Raw genomic sequence first — 23,783 nt, 5'->3', positions numbered from 1 at the left:
GAAATGTACAAGCAGGTATATACTGTATACATGTAAGATAGGGGTTCGACTGTGTAGTTCATTGTAATGACGATCATCTTAATGGAATGTTACTGTACGACTAATGAATGTAACTATGCATCATCTTTAATTTAACAATGGTTATGATAGGATCAACAATGCAAAAAACTAACTCCCAGGAATTGTGTATATAACTTTCAAAGTCTACAACCTCAACACAGTATATGAAGTTGAACATGCTTACCATGAAATTTTCCTAAAATACTGCAGGATTTTGATTTTCCTAAAATACTGCAGGAATTTGATATAACTCTGGTTACTTTGGGAGACCTTTTAACCTTGAAATCCACATATGATATTGTTCAATGGGACTACATTTAATTGAATGACCAATTACAAAATATATACAAACATATTCCAACATCATCAGTAAAAATTTACTCACTGTACCATGCATGTCAAAAAGCTGATTATCTTTTTTTTTCTTCTGACTTATCTGAATGTGATCAGTATTCGGTCAAGATTTTTTTTCTTCCACAAAAACACTAAGAAGTGTAAACAGCAACGTTAACCAGTCTATTGTAACGACCATATATAGATAACTTGACATTACGACAAAACTCATATTTTATAATTATGACGTCTTCAGAAAGGACAAACATGGATTTCAGAAGTATGAGCCAAGACCAAGCCTTGCGTACATATAACAGCTGAAGGTGTTTTCTCATATATATCTGTCCACAACTAAACCTCAAATAAAATGTAAAAATGACAAATATTTCTATCAATTAGAAATACCGTTACAGCATTCACTCTTGTACAGTCTCAGCATCGTCCACATACTGGACCTCCATGACGAATGTCTCCCCATCCACAGAGAACTGCTGAGGTAGATGTTCCACGATCTGTTCTGTTGTTCCGTCCTGTGAGACCTCGGTGATCACCATACCTTCCTGTAATGCCACCTGTGAGGTGGCAATCATCTCAATGCTACTGTCCTCGCCCCCTCCTATACGTAGTCCTGGGACTACATGCTGTAGATTTCCTATAATAGTAGGTTGTTCTTCCTCCGTAATCTCCACAATGTTGTCCGAGTTACTGGAGACTGCCTGTTGAATGTTATCAATGTTAGAAGCCTGATCACTTTCAGAGGTAGCGATTATTATTTTGCCTTGTGAACTTTCCACATTGTTCGGAGTGGCACTCTGCTCAATGGTTTCAACCTGCTGATATGTTTCCTCCACTTCTGATATCTCCACAGTTTCTTGACTCTTGAGCTCCATGACTTTTTCGTTGGATGGTACAGTTACCGACGTGTTGCTACCCTGGTCAGCATTAGTGATCATCTCTACCAGAGTCAGCAGACTGTTGGCGATGGAATTAGAGATATTTTCCTGACCAGTCTCCTTGTCACCCTGAGTCACCTCGGTCGTTGCCATGTCGCCATTTTCGATCACACGAATGGTCTGTCCGTTCTCATCGACAATAACCACACCACTGGAGGACTGCTCTATCTCCTCGGCTGTCATACTCTTCTCCAGTGCCTCCTCTTCTTCCTGTTGTTCTTTCCTCAGGCGTTCCATCAACTCGCGCTTCTCTCTAAGCTTTCGTTTGTACTTGGGTTCATCCTCTGAATGTACACACATGTGCACCTCCAGGTTCTGGGCCCGTAAAAATCCTTTGTCGCAGATCTTACAGATGTATGGCATTCCTTTGATGTGGATGTCCTTGTGTTTCCTTAGTGTCTTGGCCTCCTTGAAGCTCTTGTTGCAGACATCACACTCAAATGGTTTCTCCCCCGAGTGTATCCTGAGATGCGCCATCAAGTGAGCATTTTGTGTGAAAGCACGACCACACTCTTCACATTTATAAGGACGCTCTCCACTGTGTGTTCGCATGTGCTTCTCCAGATGAGGCTTGGTGCGGAAACATTTCTGACATTGCGAACATTCGTATGGTTTTTCGCCAGTGTGTGTGCGGCGATGTTTCGGGAGCTGGTTCTGTGTGGTGAAACATTTACCACAAATGTCACATTTATATGGCCTCTCTCCTGTGTGGGTCCTCATGTGTACTTGTAGGTCATCCTTTCGACGGAAATTCTTTGGACACACTTCACACTGAAAGGGCCTGGCCCCAGAGTGTATGCTGGCGTGGGATATCAAATTATGTTTGTATAGGAATTCCTTACCACAAACGTCACACTTGGGCAGAGCCTCGCCGCTGTGAAACTTCATATGCGCCACTACATGAGACTTCTTCCGGAAATGCTTACCACAGTCGTCACACCGGTATGGGCGGTTGTCCGCACTGTTGTTAATGTTGTAGATCTTGGGCTGGGGGTCGACCACTTTGTCGGTTTGAGGGACCACGTTAATCTGTAGGGGTTTCCCCTCTCCTTTGTTTGAAATCATACTGACATGTACAGGGTTTTGACCCTGTTGTTTGACAATGGTTGTCGCCTTTGTTGTCTGAGGAGCCATTGTCATTGTGTTACCAACAACTACAACCTTACGACCTCCCTGCTGTTGGTACTGGATGATGGTGGGCTGAACGAGGGAGGTCTGAGGGTCTGTCCCTTCCACTACCTCCTCATTGTTATCAAGTACACGCTGACACATCTGACAACGTGGGGGGTCTGTTCCATCACCATTTATTGATCTTTGACATGTCTCACAATTTCGTGGAACCTCTGTTTAACAGAACACAAATATATAATTAGTGAAAAACAATTACATGTAATTCTAATGCACTGTAATCTATCTAAAAAGAATGACGTTAAAAATTAGATTTTTGATTTAAAAAGACCCTGGGGAAAATGAAACTTCCTCAATAAGAGAAATTAGATTCTTGATATCATTTAGTACATACCCTCGCTTTGACAAGCATATATGAATTAAAAGAAGAGATTGTATCAATGCTCCTATATAAAAACATTTATCAATGTTACTGGTATGACATGTTACAGGTATCACTAACAAAAATTCACTATTCCATACCTGTGTTATCACTGTAATTCCACTGTTTTCAAATTCTTAGTAAAACATGTAAACCTCAGTAAAATTGTACTCGTCATACAATACTGACAGTAATATTGCTGTTATTAATTATAATTGTTCCTGTTCTTTTAATATATATGACTTTGTACATGTTATGTATGATTGCATTGCATTGTGTATATTCATAAGCTGCAAGGCTTATGAAAAATAAAAGAATTGCAGTCATTTACTTTTAATTAACTAAATGCCACATTGTTTTTTGACCAGTTAAAAAAGATAAAATTTTAAAAACTTACATCTACAATGTGTAGATATAGGCCATATAACCCCATTGAACCAACACAGTATTTCATTGGTTAAATGGTTTGTGCATGTGGTAGTGTCATAAAACACTGAAATGGAGTCAGTGGTCCAGGCATATACCTTGACCTTTACCACACTGTAGTTAGCTTACCTTCTGTGATGATGGTCCATCCATTGATTTGGAAGAAAGCATAAATAGCGATCTCCTGTTCTGGTGTAACCCTCAGCGACAAGAGACGTGGCTCATTGGAGGTGGCTGTGGTAGTAACTTCCACAGTCGTCATGGCGTCCACCAAATCGCTAAACGGTCATCAAGATTCTCTGGAAAAAAAAAATCATTTTTAATCTTATTTTGATTACTCTTCCTGAGAAATAATACAAACCACCCTGACTTAGTAGTCTAGGGATTGAATAACACACCTCTGATATCACCTACCAACTGATCTATGACTGCCCACATTGGTCTGATCCTCTACTGACTGATCTATGACTGCCGACATTGGTCTGATGCTCTAACAACTGATCTATGACTGTCGACATCGGTCTGATCCTCTACCGACTGATCTATGACTGCCGACATTGATCCGACGCTCTACTGACTGATCTATGACTGTCGACATTGGTCTGATGCTCTACCGACTGAGCTATGACTGCCGACATTGGTCTGATCCTCTACCAACTGAGCTATGACTGTCGACATTGATCCGACGCTCTACTGACTGATCTATGACTGTCGACATTGGTCTGATGCTCTACCGACTGATCTATGACTGTCGACATTGGTCTGATGCTCTACCGACTGATCTATGACTGCCCACATTAGTCTGATCCTCTACCGACTGATCTATGACTGTCGACATTGGTCTGATCCTCTACCGACTGATCTATGACTGCCCACATTAGTCTGATCCTCTACCGACTGATCTATGACTGCCCACATTGGTCTGATCCTCTACCGACTGAGCTATGACTGCCCACATTGGTCTGATCCTCTACCGACTGATCTATGACTGTCGACATTGGTCTGATGCTCTACCGACTGATCTATGACTGTCGACATTGGTCTGATGTTCTACCGACTGATCTAGGACTGCCCACATTGGTCTGATGCTCTACTGACTGATCTAGGACTGTCGACATTGGTCTGATGCTCTACTGACTGATCTAGGACTGCCCACATTGGTCTGATGCTCTACTGACTGATCTATGACTGCCCACATTGGTCTGATGCTCTACCGACTGATCTATGACTGTCGACATTGGTCTGATGCTCTACTGACTGATCTATGACATGCCCACATTGGTCAGATGCTCTACCGACTGATCTATGACTGTCGACATTGGTCTGATCCTCTACCGACTGCCATGACTGAAAACATTGGGTCTGAACTGATCAGGAGGAACTGATGTCCTCCCCAGAAACTTCATGACCAGTAAACGGTCGAACCCATGCCAGCCATACATGGGCTAATGCAACTCTCTCCAACACTGCTCACTTTCAAGCATTACCACCACGCCATACAAAGCTAGGAACATAACAGGGGACCTGCAACTCTGCAGACGAGTACAGTGACCCTCACAAGCTCTGAAGGCACACAAGATCAGTTACAACAAACAGTTCCTTCCAGAGAGAGTGCCACATACGAGGCATAGAGAAAAGAACACCTCCACGCTGCATAGGATCAACAAATTACATTGCTTCCGCCACCCATCATGCACAGATTTGACACTTTAAAATCCTACCTGATGTACATTTGCTTTGGTCTATGTCATCCTTTCCACCATATATGTTGCAGTAGCAACCATTCCCATGTAAGGTGACACATCCACACCAATGCCACCTGGTGTCACTGGCACATATTCTACAGACACGTTCTAAGTGTCAACCTAAAGACCAGTTGAGCAACAATGCACCACCTCAATGTCTCGTATAACAAATGCCAGTATAAACTAGCCCCAGCCAACCACGGGCACCCATTCACTAAACAATCAGTAGTGGCATCAAAAACACCCCCTGGGAACCAGCAAGACCATTTATTACCTCCAGAGTTTCACTCCATGCCAAATTTTTAGAAACCAGAGTATCTCTGGGCCTGAACCTTAACCATAACCCCCATGTTTGTCCCAAACTCTGGCTGTCAAAAGGCTGTCTGATACTGCTGTCACCAACCATCAGAGGGACAAACCTTCCATACAGGTCCTATCCAAAACTTGGTTGTCAAGAGTCTTCCCATCACTCACCAGTTTCTAACTGAATTGAGAGAGAACCCTTAGCATCTCACTCTGGTTTTTGAGCTACATCAGAAGGTGAATGGGGTATTCGCTGTGGGGGCTTTTCAATAATGATAGCTGTGTTTTTCTGAGCTGGAGAGGCATTTTGATCCAACTATTTTTCCAGAAGTTATTGCCTTTTGTTTATTTCAGTATTTGATTCTATTGTACATTTTTAAACTGATTTCTATAAAACTTGGTAGGCTTTATTACCATGATAAACACTTTAATAATGAACATGTTTACAACAAATCATGTTTATAATGAAGTGTTTTGGGTCCCCAAAAAATTGCCTTGTCATGATCATTTGTATGTATGTAGGTGTATAATGAACTATGCCTATAATTATAACCAACTAACTATATAATTTTCTTAGTCCCCAGAGGTTTGTTATAAAACGTGTTTTACTGTATACCGGTACATATATATATATATATATAGTTGTGTTTTAATGAGAAGTCTTTTGATTGGGCTATATTTGAAAAAAGATATTGTTCTTCTTTTATGTCAGTGTTTGATTTTTGTGCCATGATCCAACATATTTTGACTGCTTGAAACTCGGTAGGCATTCTATTCATTATATGAAGAGAAGTTTAATGAGATGGAGAGTTGGAGACTACTTATTAAGTAACTCCTGATTACTGATTTTCTTTAAACTGTTCATGTTAGAAAAGGAAACATCGACTTTGTAACGGAAGGTGAGGGTAATAAAGCATGCCACTTACAACTGTTCACAAGGTGTGATGTTAACACCACATGGCAATCAACAGGCATATTGTTCCACCCTCATGTTCGCAATTTCATAGATTTATCAAATAATTATTTCTCAGAAACCTGAAGGGTCAAACCATACGTTATGTATTCACTATATTGTATATCAAAAAGACGTCCCTAAAACCCAAGAGTCAGATATATCTTTATGAAGGAGTAATGAAAATGCCCCGTCTCCTTACTTTGGGACTCGACTAGTGACCTCTGTAGGCTCTCAGACTCAAGGCAAACATTGATCCTACCACAATATCAAAAAGTGAAATCCCAGTAGTCTGAGCAAGTAAGATGACATTTACTCTCCGATAAGGGTTATCCTCTAACCTCCATGCCCTGATGCAGTCTGATTTTAAGTAACATCTAATATAGAGATAAAAACATTGGGTAGTTCCACTGAACGCAATATAATTATTAGCCTAATCTTGTTTTGTTATTAGGCCAAATTGCTAGTGTTTGCTGTGACCCGTATCGATTGGTATCTATATATATATATATGTAGTATGTGCACAGTACAGGCATTTGAAATCGCTACAATAATATGATATAACGGTCATGGCTACTGAACAGAAGTCCAATCTGATCAAAATCATCCAGTTTCACTCAAAATGAAAGTAAAGAACATCGGAACCTCTCGTATATAACGTTTTCAATGAACTATGACCCAGAGGCGCTAACATGTTTTCATAACGGAAGAAATTAGCAAATGGTGTCCTCCATCTTGTTTTATATTGTCAAGGACGAATTTTCTTCTCGAAAGGTTTCTTTCCCCACATTTAAACATTTTCCAACAGCAAGTAAATGCTTATGTGTAAAGTAAGATTTGGTTTTAGGGGTTTTCGGAATAATACCTGCTTCGATTGGATCGAGGAGTCCGAAAGACACTCTTCCAGAATTTTGTTAAACGGCGTGGCGCGTCTCCTTCGAGGGAAAGAACCGAGGCTATCCGGCCACGACGTAATCTAGTCATCAAAGTGCTTGATTGAAACGCCCAAAAGTTGCAATATACGAAGCGTTTCAAATACGTTGCTAAATGATGTGGAGGCCCCCAACGGGAGTACTGCTGCAGTATGCATATCAGGGGCGACACACTTTCCTTATTCCATTACTTATTCGATTCCATCATTATATATTCGTATATATACATGTATGCATTCAGAATGTCTCGATCAATGAGGGATGACATAAATATGATTTGGTGCAGTCATTAAAATTGTTAAATGAGGCTTACAGTAGGTGTATGAAAAAATTATACTAGATCTAACAAATTAAAATGCTGAGAAAAAAAAACAATAGTTTAATTTGGCCACTAGTAAAAGCATCAGTAAGTAGATTGAGCACAATCATTTTGGCTCAAACTAATTAAGTTGAGTACAAATATCAAAGATAAATTATTCTTCTTCTTCTTGATGTGTGTTCAGCCTGGTATATTGGTTTACTTTGGTAATCGGCTTACTGTGTAAGAAGTATTATTTTCTAATTGTTATATATTACTAAAGTCTTACGACACATGTAATTGTCGGGGGCGGAATGATATTTGGTTTATCTAGAGCAATCTAGTGATATAACTAAAGTTTTATACTGAGTCAAGCTCTTAATTATTTAAATTTTATGCAATCCGACGATTTCTGATGTTTTTCGAGTCCGACTATAACGATTAACATTTGATGCCGACTCATATAATGAAGGCCGGAGATATGAGGTGTAGATGTGGTTGATGAGAGACTCTGTCTGATATACACGTCTCTGGACAGATAAATAACCTAATCACCCCATGGATATTTTGTTTTAAATCTTTACCGCCAAAAAGTTGAGGGGAAATTTGAATGCGCTATTGATTATAGATCTCTGCGTACTTTCTTACTTGTATTTGACTATAAGCTCTGTCAAACGACAGGGACGGGGTCGACACTACAGGGATGGGGTCGACTTGACACTGTTAATCCGAGTCCATCCTTCGCTCATATAAGTCATTGTATAGAATGTTATTGATGGACCGTGAGAGTGGAAATTTGTGTCAGTTAAGTCACATTTTCATTCATTTCTTTATTTCCTCCAAAACATTGAAGAGTACACTTTCGTAAATATGTGCAGATGGATATTAAAAAAAAATGTGAAAGTGCAGATGGACATAGTTAATCATTGAGTGGCCATAAATTCGTCATGGACGAGCTGGCATGGAAATATATGCTAAACAATAAGGTTTGTAATTAACAAAAATGTACAGAAATTTACTGGAAAGTCATAGTGTATGCCTTTTCAGAGATAATAAGATAGTCTTTAGTAAAAGAGACGGGTCATAGTGCTGGAAGGCTGCACAGAGTAGCTATCTGGACATTTATACATGGTAAAGAGACATTTTATTTGTTTTAGCTCCAATATATGTCTGGTAATAAACCTGGTTATGCTTTGGTACACTTTGTTACATATGTCTTTGTACGGTGGACTGTGATAAGTTGTGAAAACTTGTGTCCAATTCTTCTGTAGATATTTATTTGCAATAAAATATGTTTAAATCAAAATTGTGTACAATAACTATAGACTTGATATACAATATAACTATAAACTGGATATATAAATTTGTACCATAACTATAGACTGGATATCGCAATTTGTACAATAACTATAGACTGGATATACCGTATGCATTTGTACAATAACTATAAACTGGATATATAAAATTGTACAATAACTATAGACTGAATATATAAAATTGTACAATAACTATAAACTGGATATATAAAATTGTACCATAACTATAGACTGGATATATAAATTTGTACAATAACTATAGACTGGATATATAAATTTATACCATAACTATAGACTGGATATATAAATTTGTACAATAACTATAAACTGGATATAGAAAATTGTACCATAACTATAGACTGGATATATAAAATTGTACAATAACTATAGACTGGATATAGAAATTTGTACCATAGCTATAGACTGGATATATAAAATTGTACAATAACTATGGGCTGGATACATTCATTTGTACTATTAATATTGACTGGATATAGAAATTTGTACAATAACTATAGACTGGATATAGAAATTTGTACAATAACTATAGACTGGATATAGAAATGTGTACAATTAATATTGACTGGATATAGATATTTTTTTCGATAACTATAGACTGGATATAGAAATTGTACAATAATATTGACTGGATATAGAAATTGTACAATAATATTGACTGGATATACAAATTGTACAATAAAATTGACTGGGTATAGAAATTGTACAATAATATTGACTGGATATACAAATTGTACAATAATATTGACTGGATATACAAATTGTACAATAATATTGACTGGATATACAAATTGTACAATAATATTGACTGGACATACAAATTGTACAATAATATTGACTGGATATACAAATTGTACAATAATATTGACTGGGTGTACATTCTACCGATCGCCTGATTGATTCTACGTGTACTTAATGCGATGAACCATCACACTTCAAGTTTTAGATAAATCACACACTACAGTATTCTCTGTACATTACATATATGTAAATGTTGTTCTGCTTATACCTTTGTTACTCATAGGGACAGTCACGCATGAATGATTTCAAGCATTAAATTATCCTCTCGTCGTCTTGAACTTTTTTTTATAGGTAAAGCATTCAAAGAATGCACTTTCAACTGTCGGATGAATATAGCTACGTACGTACACATTGATGTATTAGATCACATATGTATTACATTGGGTCCAGTTTACTCACTGTTATGGTCTGTAAACAGCCGTTCGATGTTTTTATTTTACGTCTGATGGGCAGGACTTTTTACATCTACCATGTTATCTGTCGGATAGTATAATTGAGAAATGGCATCGAGAAGACCCAGCCATCTCTCTCAATACGTCTTTTTTCTACGTAAAATCACGGACTTTGATATATACATGTGTATATAAGTCAGTGGTAAAAAGGGAAAGAAATACAATTAAACACGTGGTATAATAGATAATAAAGATGTAGCTCACTCATTCCTCTGTACTCTGTCTGTACTTAATATCAATTAGATACTTCACGTGGGACAATGAATATTTCCCTATATGTTATCGATTAGATACTTCACGTGGGACAATGAATATTTCCCTATATGTTATCAATTAGATACTTCACGTGGGACAATGAATATTTCCCTATATGTTATCGATTAGATACTTCACGTGGGACAATGAATATTTCCCTATATGTTATCGATTAGATACTTCACGTGGGACAATGAATATTTCCCTATATGTTATCAACTAGATACTTCACGTGGGACAATGAATATTTCCCTGTATGTTCTCAGTTAGATACTTCACGCGGGACAGTGAATATTTCCCTATATGTTATCAATTAAAATCATGCACGGATACATGTTAGTCTCATATAATATAACGAGGGACCCCAATTAAGAATAGTTCCGAATTTTGTTTGTAGTGTTTTGAAATACAGCATAGTAAAAGCACGGTTTGGTTTGGTTTATTTTGTTTAACGCCCTATTAACAGCTAATTTAAGGTCATTAACATTGCAAGTTATAACTTATCCTTGAATTATCAAACGAGAATTTGATGTTTAACCAGAGACGATAGCCTGTAGGTACGGTGAGTCGTTTGGGCTTATTTGAATGAGAGATATATGTATCTATTAACAAAACACCGATATTTTTATTTATGTACAAAATATGTGGTTTTGTTTAGTTTAAACATATTTTTATTACTTCAAATATAAACATGAGGATTGGGGACAGTTATACAACTTATTAAAGCCCTCTCCTCCAAACATTATTACAACAATGTGACACAAAACAATGGACATTTACATCATGTTTTACGATTGGCAAATTAGAAAAGGAAGACTAAAGTGGGAAAGTGAAGGGAAGACAGATAGTTTGTATAATGTTGATATATAAAATAATCAACACAAATTAAGTAATACTTGATTTTAAATAGATATATCACTATATCATTTATCAAATACAGATTTATGATTTTGAATTAAAATATCTCTACACAAATTGGAAATATTTGTATTTAAGATACAGACATATCTGTTTTAGATACATCTTGTCATTTTATAATAGAAGAGATTTCTGAATCAAAAATAGAGATATATTTATCTAAATACAGTTAAGTATATCTTATAATTGATTAAATAGGTTAAACTCCAAACAGCTTGCTATATATTGTTTTAAAATAGATTGAATATTTAGAAATGATATAATTTATACTCCAGCTTTTAATCTTATTTCAATCCAATATGTGACGCATCACATTTTTTTTTCTAAAAATAGCTCAGATCTGATTATCTATAAATAGTAACGTACAGTAACGTTACTTGCACAAATTTACAATCCATATATCGGACTGCACTAAATTGCAGGGAATATTCATTCAACGTCAATTAATATCAAGATATTTCCTGTTGCAATAAATTTTGTAAATCATTAATATAATTTGAAAAATCCAGAAAATAAACAATATCCTTTACGGGCCCCTTTCCAGTATAAAAAGCCTGTGTGCGGCTTGAAAAATAAGGTCAGCTTTTCCTCGAGCTCTAAGTAGTGTCGCTGCGATCGCTGCCGAGAAGGTCGAAGTTACGACATCGGGATTGAGTGTTGAGAATACATTCGCTCCCGGTTTACAGGGATATTTTACTTCTGTGAATATAGGAAACATATCAAACTGGCTCATCGATGACAGAATACAAATTGGTAGTCGTTGGAGGTAAGAATTGTCAGGAAACCACTTCTATTTTCCCATAAACATCAGGAGACTGTATTATGTGGTGACTAAACAGTTGTCCAAAAATAAGGGTGGTGGTTGTATTGGAAATCTAGACAATGCTAAATTGGGAATGCTGTTTAGTGAGCCATAATTCTTCAAGAAGCAAATGCTATTTAATTGTTGTTAGCGGTATTGTCTGGAGTGTTCTGTTATGAACATTTAATTTTTTGGGGAAATGCAAGAAAATGAAATGCTAATTTAATTTCCCCGTCGGCGCCCCAAAGGGCACCTGCTAGTTGTGTATTCAGATATATATATAGATATTTGATCAGATTCATTGCAGTTTCACTTTTATATTAATTCCGATACTACATTTGTCAAAAGTAACTAGACCAAGCAGATTTGGCAACGGAATGCATGCATCTGTTTCCGTCACACATTGTACAGTGTAGAGAGTTAATTCACAAAGGGTAGGATAATGCACATGTGCGTTTGAAAACAACCAACCACACCCTACCTCAGCCAAATAGTGCCAGTCAGTAGACATTCTAGATACCCTGGTTCTATGCCTTGAAATCAGTTAAACACATTTCTTAATATTTATCACATAATAATGTAATTAATCAGGACAATAGTTAAAGTTCTCTTGACATGCAGATTGCAGTGAATCATTGGTAAGGATTGATGCTGAATATTTATGCTGTCAGATTTCAGATTAAACTTCCAAGGTTGCAAAGTGAAGTCACTGATAATATATTTTAAGATTGCATTGATAATCAGGCAGGAACATGCACCCTAGCTTTCTCCTCATCCCACCTGAAACACAGTCTGTAGTTAACTAGCAGATAGATTTATGAAAGTTTATAACCCACACTCTGTCTCCAAACTGTTTTCATTGTGTCTGTAACCGGTCTCCAAACTGTTTTCATTGTGTCTGTAACCGCATTCAACAGTAAATATGTTCTTCAATGATAAGTTGATAACACTACTGTACTTTTCCTGACATTGATCACCAGTTGATTTAGCCCCTGACATAGGGTATATGTACGACCCAAAACAACCCACAATTTAGTGAATTTACTAATATTTTAATATATGAGTGTTAAGTGTATATTCCTTGTTTGCCTTTTCTGAAGGTACATATATCTATACATGATTATCTACCCCCCCCCCCCCCCCCCCCCCTAAAAAAACAACACCAAAACAACAACAAAAAAACAAGTTATACAACTTTTTGAAAGCACAACACTGATCAAATTCAAAACATTTGTGTACACCAATACATGAAATGTAGGTCACTGCACCTTATATGTAACCCTGGTAAATACTAGACACAATATACCACTAGACTAGAGAGATGTTCTCTTTAGCTTGATTGGTTGAGTGTAAGACTAGTTATTTGGGGTTCTGGGTTTGATCCCTAGGGGAGGCAGTGATTTGAATTTTGTTAATCATGCGCTCTGTTATTTATTTCCTTTTTGATTTAACTTTATTTTGAAGTAGCATATCTGTTCTAGATTTCTTCCCAGGGATCTAAAGGAATGTACATTAGATATGGAACAAATAATATCATGACTTAAGGTTGTATCAGAGTGAACAGCTGGTTATTAAGTATGTCTGGAATGTGACCACATGCTTTCTGTAAAGTTAAAATGTTAGTGACTATTGAGTCAGGTTATTAGGTATATATTGTAGTAACTTGAACTGAGTCTAAAACATTACAACTGAATACAAATCTAAGTACCACAGGATCTTTGCTACAAACTGGAGTACCACACAGGATCTGTACAAACTGGAGTACCACACAGGATCTGTACAAACTGGAGTACCACACAGGATCTGTACAAACTGGAGTACCACACAGGATCTATACAAACTGGAGTACCACACAGGATCTGTACAAACTGGAGTACCACAGGATCTATAGTACAAACTGGAGTACCACACAGGATCTGTACAAACTGGAGTACCACACAGGATCTGTACAAACTGGAGTACCACACAGGATCTGTACAAACTGGAGTACCACACAGGATCTGTACAAACTGGAGTACCACACAGGATCTATACAAACTGGAGTACCACACAGGATCTGTACAAACTGGAGTACCACACAGGATCTGTACAAACTGGAGTACCACACAGGATCTGTACAAACTGGAGTACCACACAGGATCTGTACAAACTGGAGTACCACACAGGATCTGTACAAACTGGAGTACCACACAGGATCTGTACAAACTGGAGTACCACACAGGATCTATACAAACTGGAGTACCACACAGGATCTGTACAAACTGGAGTACCACACAGGATCTGTACAAACTGGAGTACCACAGGATCTATAGTACAAACTGGAGTACCACACAGGATCTGTACAAACTGGAGTACCACACAGGATCTATAGTACAAACTGGAGTACCACAGGATCTATACAAACTGGAGTACCACACAGGATCTATACAAACTGGAGTACCACACAGGATCTGTACAAACTGGAGTACCACACAGGATCTGTACAAACTGGAGTACCACACAGGATCTGTACAAACTGGAGTACCACACAGGATCTGTACAAACTGGAGTACCACACAGGATCTATACAAACTGGAGTACCACACAGGATCTGTACAAACTGGAGTACCACAGGATCTATAGTACAAACTGGAGTACCACACAGGATCTGTACAAACTGGAGTACCACACAGGATCTATAGTACAAACTGGAGTACCACAGGATCTATAGTACAAACTGGAGTACCACAGGATCTATAGTACAAACTGGAGTACCACACAGGATCTAGCTGTACAAACTGGAGTACCACAGGATCTATACAAACTGGAGTACCACACAGGATCTGTAGTACAAACTGGAGTACCACACAGGATCTGTACAAACTGGAGTACCACAGGATCTGTACAAACTGGAGTACCACACAGGATCTGTACAAACTGGAGTACCACACAGGACCTGTACAAACTGGAGTACCACAGGACCTGTACAAACTGGAGTACCACAGGATCTGTACAACCTGGAGTACCACACAGGATCTGTACAAACTGGAGTACCACACAGGACCTGTACAACCTGGAGTACCACAGGATCTGTACAAACTGGAGTACCACACGGGATCTAGATCTGTACAAACTGGAGTACCACAGGATCTATACAAACTGGAGTACCACACAGGATCTGTAGTACAAACTGGAGTACCACACAGGATCTGTACAAACTGGAGTACCACACAGGATCTGTACAAACTGGAGTACCACACAGGATCTGTACAAACTGGAGTACCACATGACCTGTACAAACTGGAGTACCACACAGGATCTATACAAACTGGAGTACCACACAGGATCTATACAAACTGGAGTACCACACAGGATCTGTACAAACTGGAGTACCACAGGATCTATACAACATAAACAATTTGACCAGATTGTCTGGTACAATATCAGGGGCTGTTATATTAAAGCTCAGTACATACAGGTGGTTTGTATATCTAAGGGTGCGTGAGATCAGGATTGTCCAATGTTTATCTTGGTACTATAGCCAGTCTTTCCATATGTTGTTCAGTAGGTAGTATAGCTATCATCTATCTACTACAAGGAGATCCTGCCTCACCCCTGGCAAACAGGCCGGACCTCTTTCTGTTAATTTTTTGAGGAATCAATTTCAGGAATGATTAAATCTGAAAAGGTGTCTTTTTGTCAATTTTGAAAAAAAAAAAATCTCAATGATTTTGAGTGGCAGCCTTTAGCTTGTAAGTATTGTGCTTAATGAAAGAACCTTGCTATTTATCATTGATAATTGGTTATCTATATATGGGCAGAACAAAACACTTACTGCCTTACTCAACTGGCCTCAATTGCAAGGTAACACACCCATTTGTGATATCACCCAGAAGTGACCAGTTGAATTTCCCTTTGTTGTCCAAGGCAACTATACTCAAACAGTGGCACCCACAGTTAGTGAGTAATACGTTGTAAGGGTATTAGACAGGGTTGTCTTGTCTCTCCCATTACTGTGGGTCACCAGGCAGTAAGGATGAGAAGGTATGTGTAGAGCTGGAATGGGGCCAGGTGTATAGAAAATATAGAGTAAACAGGCCTAGGAGATTAGGTTAACAGCTTTTGTTGTGATCAGTATACTCTATTTAAAAAACACCGGTTGTAGTCCTTTGACCCGGCCATCTAAGTTTGTATCGTCTTTACTTTAAACAATTGTTTGTACTGTTTCCTATTTATTCTGTGTACTGTATATATGAGTAATATACCAGAGAACTAGTATAATACAGCGTTGATAATTTTGCATACAGTGCTTCATATTGCGCCAACGCCAATCCCGCATAAATTTCTAAAATGACGCACGACTTTGTTTTCACATGGGCTTACAGCTAGCGCAGGCGCATGCAAATTATACTGAAACAAAAGTAGTTCTGACGGTCTGCAAGTTTGGCCCCCATTCCGTAAGATCATACAACCGAAAGCACATGTTACGAATATGACAGTATAATGCATAACTCTGTCATGGACAAAGAATCGGTAATTAGATTATTTGATTTAAGAATTATAGTGTGCATATATTGCTGTCAGGTACATAGATGTAAACTAGAATGGCTATTGGCATTATCATAGATTTGTTTTGGCTCGTAGCAAATTGACACGGTCATCACGATTTTGGTCAGCGGCGTTGGTGTTTATAGCTATAGGGAAGAATTAAATGATCAATTACGAGTGTTGAATGAAAACGGTCCATGAACAAAAAGAAACTTATTTCTTACCAATATATCCCAGTATCAGAAATGAAAGTTCGGAGTATCTGTGTCACAAATATTTCGTTTGAAAGTTGTAGACAATTTGCTGATATCAGCTGTATTTTGGGGCTCCGAAATGGGGTACCTGCAGCTGTTGCCTGATGTTTAAAGTTTAACTTGACAACATTCAGTTGAAAATTAAAGTAGAAAATTGAGTTATGAGAAAACCTTATGAATTTCACTTTGTTCACTAGTTAGTATAGTCATAAAAATGCTGGCCTATAGTTTGGTAAAATGACCCCTACTTTCTGGTCTGGGCCCATGGTTTGGTAAAATGACCCCTACTTTCTGGTCTGGGCCCATGGTTTGGTAAAATGACCCCTACTTTCTGGTCTGGGCCCATGGTTTGGTAAAATGACCCCTACTTTCTGGTCTGGGCCCATGGTTTGGTAAAATGGCCCCTAATTTCTGGTCTGGGCCCATGATTTGGTAAAATGGCCCCTAATTTCTGGTCTGGGCCCATGGTTTGGTAAAATGGCCCCTAATTTCTGGTCTGGGCCCATGGTTTGGTAAAATGGCCCCTAATTTCTGGTCTGGGCCCATGATTTGGTAAAATGGCCCCTAATTTCTGGTCTGGGCTCATGGTTTGGTAAAATGACCCCTAATTTCTGGTCTGGGCTCGTGTTAATGTAAAATCATCTGAAGATCAGCCTGTAATGTACTTTCTGTAATTTCCCATTTCCTTTACTATGTATTACATTTTTCTGTTATACATGTATGTTAATTTTCTGAGTTCTAATATAATCAATATCTTCCATAGTTTGAATTTTATAATATGAAATAATCAACTGAAAAATATTTTCATATTTGTTTTGCATTTATTTGATAGAATAATGTCTACAGATTTATTTGAAGTTTCTGTGAAAGCAAGCATTTGTCTGAATTTACATTTATATACATGTGATAACAGAGATTTTCATAAGGACTCGGCTCCCTTCTAATTCTATAAAACAGGTCTTATAGTTCCTCCTAATCCTGGATAGGTCTTATACTGTACACATTATTGTAATTCAATCTTTCTGTTCTTCTATTATCTCGTCCAGGCTCTGTCTTAAATTCTACATTACTTGCCACTGGAGTTATGGGTTTCACCTTGGTGAAGCTAATTGGCAATATTTCATGTATCAAATGTAATGTAGGTCACTTTGAATTAGTAGATAATCAGAAGTCCAATGCAAGTGCACCATATGCCCCGGCCAAGTATGATGAAACCACGCCTCAAATAAGAAGTTCCAGTAAAGGAGATCATGCCCATCGGGGCATGGTGTTTACCAAGATCAGGCGGTGTGTAATGTACCAAAAGTGGGTCACTCTGACCTACATTTTAAACATTGACCTACATCAAAGAAAATTTTCACTGGGCTCTTTTGCCTGCACTTCTAGTCTACTAGTCATTTGAACTATATACATCACTTGTCATATTTGAGACATATATGGATTCGCTTAGTAAGGCAATGTCATGTTTCAAAAGTCAGTCCTTTTGATCAATGATATTTTGACCCTTGACCTACATTAATTAAAAAAGTGATCTCCTTTACTGGAACTTCTTATTTGAGGCATGGAACCCATGATGAACCATCTTACTAGGCCGGGGCATATATATGGTGCACCTAGTGCATCGAATGTCTGATCGTCTACTAAAGCTATAGTGATATCCCTGAACTAATTCATATCTATACCACCAAATGTAATCATAGAATCATTGAATACGATGTTAAACATTCATTGTGTAGCATAATTAGTTTCTATACAAAGTCATCATCTGTGCTTTCTTGGCGTATAATTTCAAATCTTATGGGAGACTGTTATTTTTGTCTTTTTATCATTTTCTTATCCTTCAAGTTTGAAATCTTTTTATAGCTGATAATGTGGAGGGATTTAGGGATCTAGTGTAAAAATGAGGTCACCAATACTATAAAAAGGAACTTTCATAATGTCCTCATATATACCAACATTTGATCTGAGGCTCATAAAACAATCGTCACACTCTGATGACCACATGCAAGGTGACTCTGTGATGCCTAATTGTTGATTGTTTAAGATATATATAGATATGTAGGTTCAAATTGAAGCTCTGTACATTTATTAGGATTTAATTTGGATAGCATATAACTTTTAAAAAATATTATAACTCATAAATTTATAAAAACAAATCCTGTCAGTAATGATCAACTTGTATTCTAAATCTATTTTGATGTCTTTCTGATGTATAAAAAAAATTTGATCGTGTCCAGGCCCCTCACATTAATACGTAAAGCTGTAGTTGGTTGATAGACCGTGTCAGCTGACACAGATACAGCTGCTGGTGTTTCTCAACTACTCCCACAAACATTCCAAAAATTTAGTAATTGATAAAATGCTTCCAACTTTTAACCCAGATAATTTGACAAGAGGTGGTTATTCAACATCCAATATACAGGCGTCTTTATAACCTCTAAATGCACGTGTGCCACCAGTCGTCCTCTCTTAAACTCGACTGAAACAGTTGATTCATTTCATTCTTTATGGAATTTCGCTGAATTTGAAATTCAGTACGTATATACACCTAGTACAACACCCACTTGTGTATATTTATGTTTTGTTGATAAAACCATAATGTATCATTTTCAAATCTGATTTCACTGTTTACCATTCTACAAGATAAATTTATTTTTGGTGTCAATGCTGGTTAAAACTTCCTAGGTTTTATTCCAAATGGATGAAAGTATGATTCATCTAGGGTACATCCATAAACGTTATCACTGAAGTGAGTCAAGTCTGATAAAACCTCTGATATACTATGGTATCCCAATGATAGAACCAAGATTTATATACTTTCTTGTCAACAATATATATATACACTTACTGCAAACTGCATCTTTAATATTCTTAAAATGTAACATGAATTAAAGGAAGACTCATATAGAAGTGACTAGATTCTGTGTGTATAATATATAGCTGCCACAATAAATTGATTAAGAAAATAATTTGATACCAGTGAATGTTTGAAATTCCGTCACATCAGTAGATCATTAATTGTAGAACACACTGACAAGTTCAGTGGGATTTCAAGTCATTTATTCATGCATGGTGATTAATATCATAATATTACATATTTTGGCTGATACCTAATATTGAGAAAATGAATTTCACTTTTAAACATATTTAGAAAAAAATACATATATTATCATATCCAACATCATTTTACCAATTTCAGGGAGTGTCCTGTTTTTATGGACATGGATAAACCCTATTACTGATAATTGTGATGATGAATAATGAATTTTAGTTTATGGTGGTCATTGGATTTAAAACCAAACCCTATTACTGATAATTGTGATGATGAATAATGAATTTTAGTTTATGGTGGTCATTGGATTTAAAACCAATCCCTAATCTGACTGTGATTAAAAATAATGAATTTTAATGTGATTCCCTACATTTTTGTATTTACTAAGTACCCTACATTTTTGTATTTACTACGTAAGTACTTTTGTATACATAGATTAATCATCAAAACTCTTATTCTAGTGTTATCATCTACACCCAACAGGAAATAGAATTAGGTACCGGTAATCCATAAAACAGTGAACTGAAGCATCTTTCTGATTGGTCAATAATGAAGTGACACAGTGTCTGTCATAGCATCATGAATGATACCCAGTTTCATCAAATTGAAAGTTAGTGTATGCATGTTGACAAATTTTGAATTGCTTTTCATGAAAAAAAATCTCAATATTGAAAATTATTTTCTCAAGGAATATCTCGATCAAGAGGATGATGAGGAAAGGGTTTAAGTTGAATTTCACTAGGTTTTCACTGGGTGGTTTTATCTTCAAATTGAAGGCTGTGATGGTGAGATGTGGATGTTTATATTACACAGACAGTACTCAGTCTAGATCTGTACTCTGTGACCCATCCTTCCCATTCATCACCTGTAATATACATGTGTGTGCTTAACATCATACATTATATAACGTATGATTCATGACCTTGGTGACCTCTAAACCACTTCCTGTTCTGTATGGTGTGTACTGGGATACTTATTCCTAAGTACTATAAACAAGTAGCTGTGGAAATATTACACAAAAGAGGGGAGGTGGTCTTTATATAATGTTCAAGCTAGCTAGGTCTTTAAACAATGTCATGACAATTTAGTAAATGCAATATTTAATCTGTTGTTTGGGTCAAATTGTATTTCCTGGCATAAACAAGGTCACTGTTACTATGAATAGAATATTCATAGTTTTCTACAGAATAGATTGATTTCAAACTTCAACAGTCAAAAGTTCTTTCCCATTTAAATTTGAACTGGATCTGATTTCGTTGGATTTACTTTAATAACGCATGTGGGTTAATGTTGCATTTATAATTAAAAAGAACAAAAAACATCATGTTTTAATATAAATTCAATATTTAATGATTTTCCGGTTAGTTCTGTTTGTTTTTTTGATCAGATTTAAATGTTAGGTGTCCAACGTCTTTATCGGGATGTTTTCGTCGTTCCTCGTGTTCTCGCGTGGTCACGTGACCGGCACGAAGGACTACATTAACACTTGGTCGGTAAATATGACCAGAGCACCCGACCAACGTATTTTGTCGTACAAACAAATATGATACACTTATTCATCGTGCTAAGAAACCGAGAAAAAGTGCTGTACATTCTTCTATTTATTCAAGTATGGTTACATAACGGCGTTATAAACTGGTGTTAATTGAAGAAATGCCGATTAATTGACTACTTTTTAAGTAATTTTGACGATGTTTGTCGTTTTCGTAAGAATGTACAGCACTTTTCGTTGCTCTCATACAATTACCTTCACGCTCGTACCTGTTTCATAAGTATTGATTTAGGGTAGTCGGGTGCTCTAGGACGATTCATAGAACAAGTGTTAATGTTCATTCTCCAATATTGGAACTCTTTAATGTTTTAAGTATCGAAATCGGCATATAGAAACGAACAAACGTTAATAAACGAATGCAATGGATCGTAATTAATTCAATTAATTATTTACAGATGATTTCCAAAGACATAGGGTATAGTTAGAAGTTTTCGGTTGTACACATGCAAGTTTGTAAGTTCGTCACTGTGATGAAACCACCGTCCTCGTCGTTGCCATGACAGCCGATCGAAGCTGCGATCACGAATGCACTGACAAAGTGAAAGTTGAAGTATTTTTCGCAACATGCGGTTTAAACTTAAAATTACAATCACACCTCATATTGATTGGGGTTGTTTAATCATATCTGATCAATTGAATTATCAGAAAACTAACAAAAACATTAAAAAACACAGAACGAAGCCTTCGTGTCAGGCAGTGCAGACACAACGCGGGATCTGTAAACAATGTGACGTCATTGGAATGTACAAGTTGCAACAATGTACAACAATGTATATTTTACATGAATACACTAATGAGCAACAAAACGGGACGCAACATTAACCCACATGCGAATATGATCAGGGCCTGGTAACATCTTTTGAAATCTTTTTGAAATTGTTTTGAATTATCGGACAGAAATGGACATTGTCATGACACCAATGTACACATTTCTCGTCTGTTACTTATTTGGCAATGGCACTTTAAAATATTAGATCTTGCATTGTCCATGTATGACAACCCCACCCACCAACGCAGCGCTCCCTCCTGCTCCCTCGTGAAATGTATATGTAGGCTATCACTACATACTCCCTTTATCTGTCAATTCAACAATATATATTGGGTGTATTGATCATGACAGACCAAGCAAATACCTGTCCTATCTCCAGGGAATTAAATCCCTGCTCTGCCTAACAAATTGTCAGATTCTATAAGTTATATAATTTTTATGGCTACTTGCTGTTAGAGAGGTATATTGTTTTGAAGAGTGATTTATGACAAAGATTTATCTAGATAGACAGAAAGACAGGTACATGGGTTACATAGGTACTCTTCCAAGTGGCCTCTTATCATTACCATGGTATTGGGTATATAACTCATGTTAGTTATAAACATTGAAGATGGGAATATTTATGGTAAACCTTAGAGGAATTCATCGTTTGTTTTTTCTGGAATGTGCGACTAATTAGCACTTAGCCTTGTTAACCTGACATCCTACCGTCTGTACTCCATAACCCGACATCCTACCGTCTGTACTTTATAACCTGACATCCTACCGTCTGTACTCTCAAATTTCCTTGTTAACCCGACATCCTACCGTCTATACTCTCAAATTTCCTTGTTAACCTGACATCCTACCGTCTATACTCTCAAATTTCCTTGTTAACCCGACATCCTACCGTCTGTACTCTCAAATTTCCTTGTTAACCTGACATCCTACCGTCTATACTCTCAAATTTCCTTGTTAACCTGACATCCTACCGTCTATACTCTAAAATTTCCTCGTTAACCTGACATCCTACCGTCTATACTCTCAAATTTCCTTGTTAACCTGACATCCTACCGTCTATACTCTCAAATTTCCTTGTTAACCCGACATCCTACCGTCTATACTCTAAAATTTCCTTGTTAACCTGACATCCTACCGTCTATACTCTCAAATTTCCTTGTTAACCTGACATCCTACCGTCTGTACTCTCAAATTTCCTTGTTAACCTGACATCCTACCGTCTATACTCTAAAATTTCCTTGTTTACCTGACATCCTTCTGTCTATACTCTCAAATTTCCTCGTTAATCTGACATCCTACCGTCTGTACTCTCAAATTTCCTTGTTAACCCGACATCCTACCATCTATATACTCTCAAATTTCCTTGTTAACCCGACATCCTACCGTCTATACTCTCAAATTTCCTTGTTAACCTGACATCCTACCGTCTGTACTCTCAAATTTCCCTGTTAATTGTCATTCTACCGTCTATATGCTCTCAATTTTCCTTGTTAATCTGACATCCTAACGTCTATAT

At 37.2% G+C, this 23,783-nt stretch overlaps 2 protein-coding genes across 3 annotated transcripts in view; one reads left to right on the top strand and one right to left on the bottom strand.

Moving 5' to 3' along the window:
* On the bottom strand, positions 1-7,297 carry LOC117335761 (zinc finger protein 888-like). 2 transcript variants are annotated; one of them, XM_033895939.1, is made up of 3 exons: positions 7,187-7,297; positions 3,451-3,620; positions 1-2,689 (listed from the first exon to the last, which is right to left on the bottom strand). In XM_033895939.1, exons 2-3 carry the CDS (start codon positions 3,581-3,583, stop codon positions 810-812), a joined length of 2,013 nt encoding a protein of 670 aa, XP_033751830.1. In that variant the 5' UTR covers positions 3,584-3,620; positions 7,187-7,297; the 3' UTR covers positions 1-809. The 2 variants fall into 2 exon arrangements, with proteins under 2 accessions (XP_033751830.1, XP_033751831.1); XM_033895940.1 differs by lacking the exon at positions 7,187-7,297 and adding an exon at positions 5,043-5,794.
* A 4,611-nt stretch (positions 7,298-11,908) lies between these two features.
* The window catches only part of LOC117335760 (GTPase HRas), a 36,114-nt gene continuing 24,239 nt past the window's right edge, over positions 11,909-23,783 (top strand). Inside the window, exon 1 of the mRNA XM_033895938.1 lies at positions 11,909-12,077. Coding sequence (XP_033751829.1) covers positions 12,047-12,077 — 31 coding nt within the window. The 5' untranslated portion in view covers positions 11,909-12,046. The remainder of the gene's footprint in view (positions 12,078-23,783) is intronic.

Source organism: Pecten maximus, chromosome 10 (genome assembly GCF_902652985.1).
Source record: "Pecten maximus chromosome 10, xPecMax1.1, whole genome shotgun sequence".
NCBI classification, from domain to species: domain Eukaryota; kingdom Metazoa; phylum Mollusca; class Bivalvia; order Pectinida; family Pectinidae; genus Pecten; species Pecten maximus.
The sequence above is the reverse complement of the archived record's forward strand: the minus strand, read 5'-3'. Positions and strand labels throughout refer to the sequence as shown.

Coding starts and splice junctions, on each gene's coding strand:
- LOC117335761 (XM_033895939.1), bottom strand. CDS start 3,583: ATGACGACTGTGGAAGTTACTACCACAGCCACCTCCAATGAGCCACGT. Junction 2,690..3,450: donor ATGGACCATCATCACAGAAG/GTAAGCTAACTA, acceptor TCTGTTAAACAG/AGGTTCCACGAAATTGTGAG.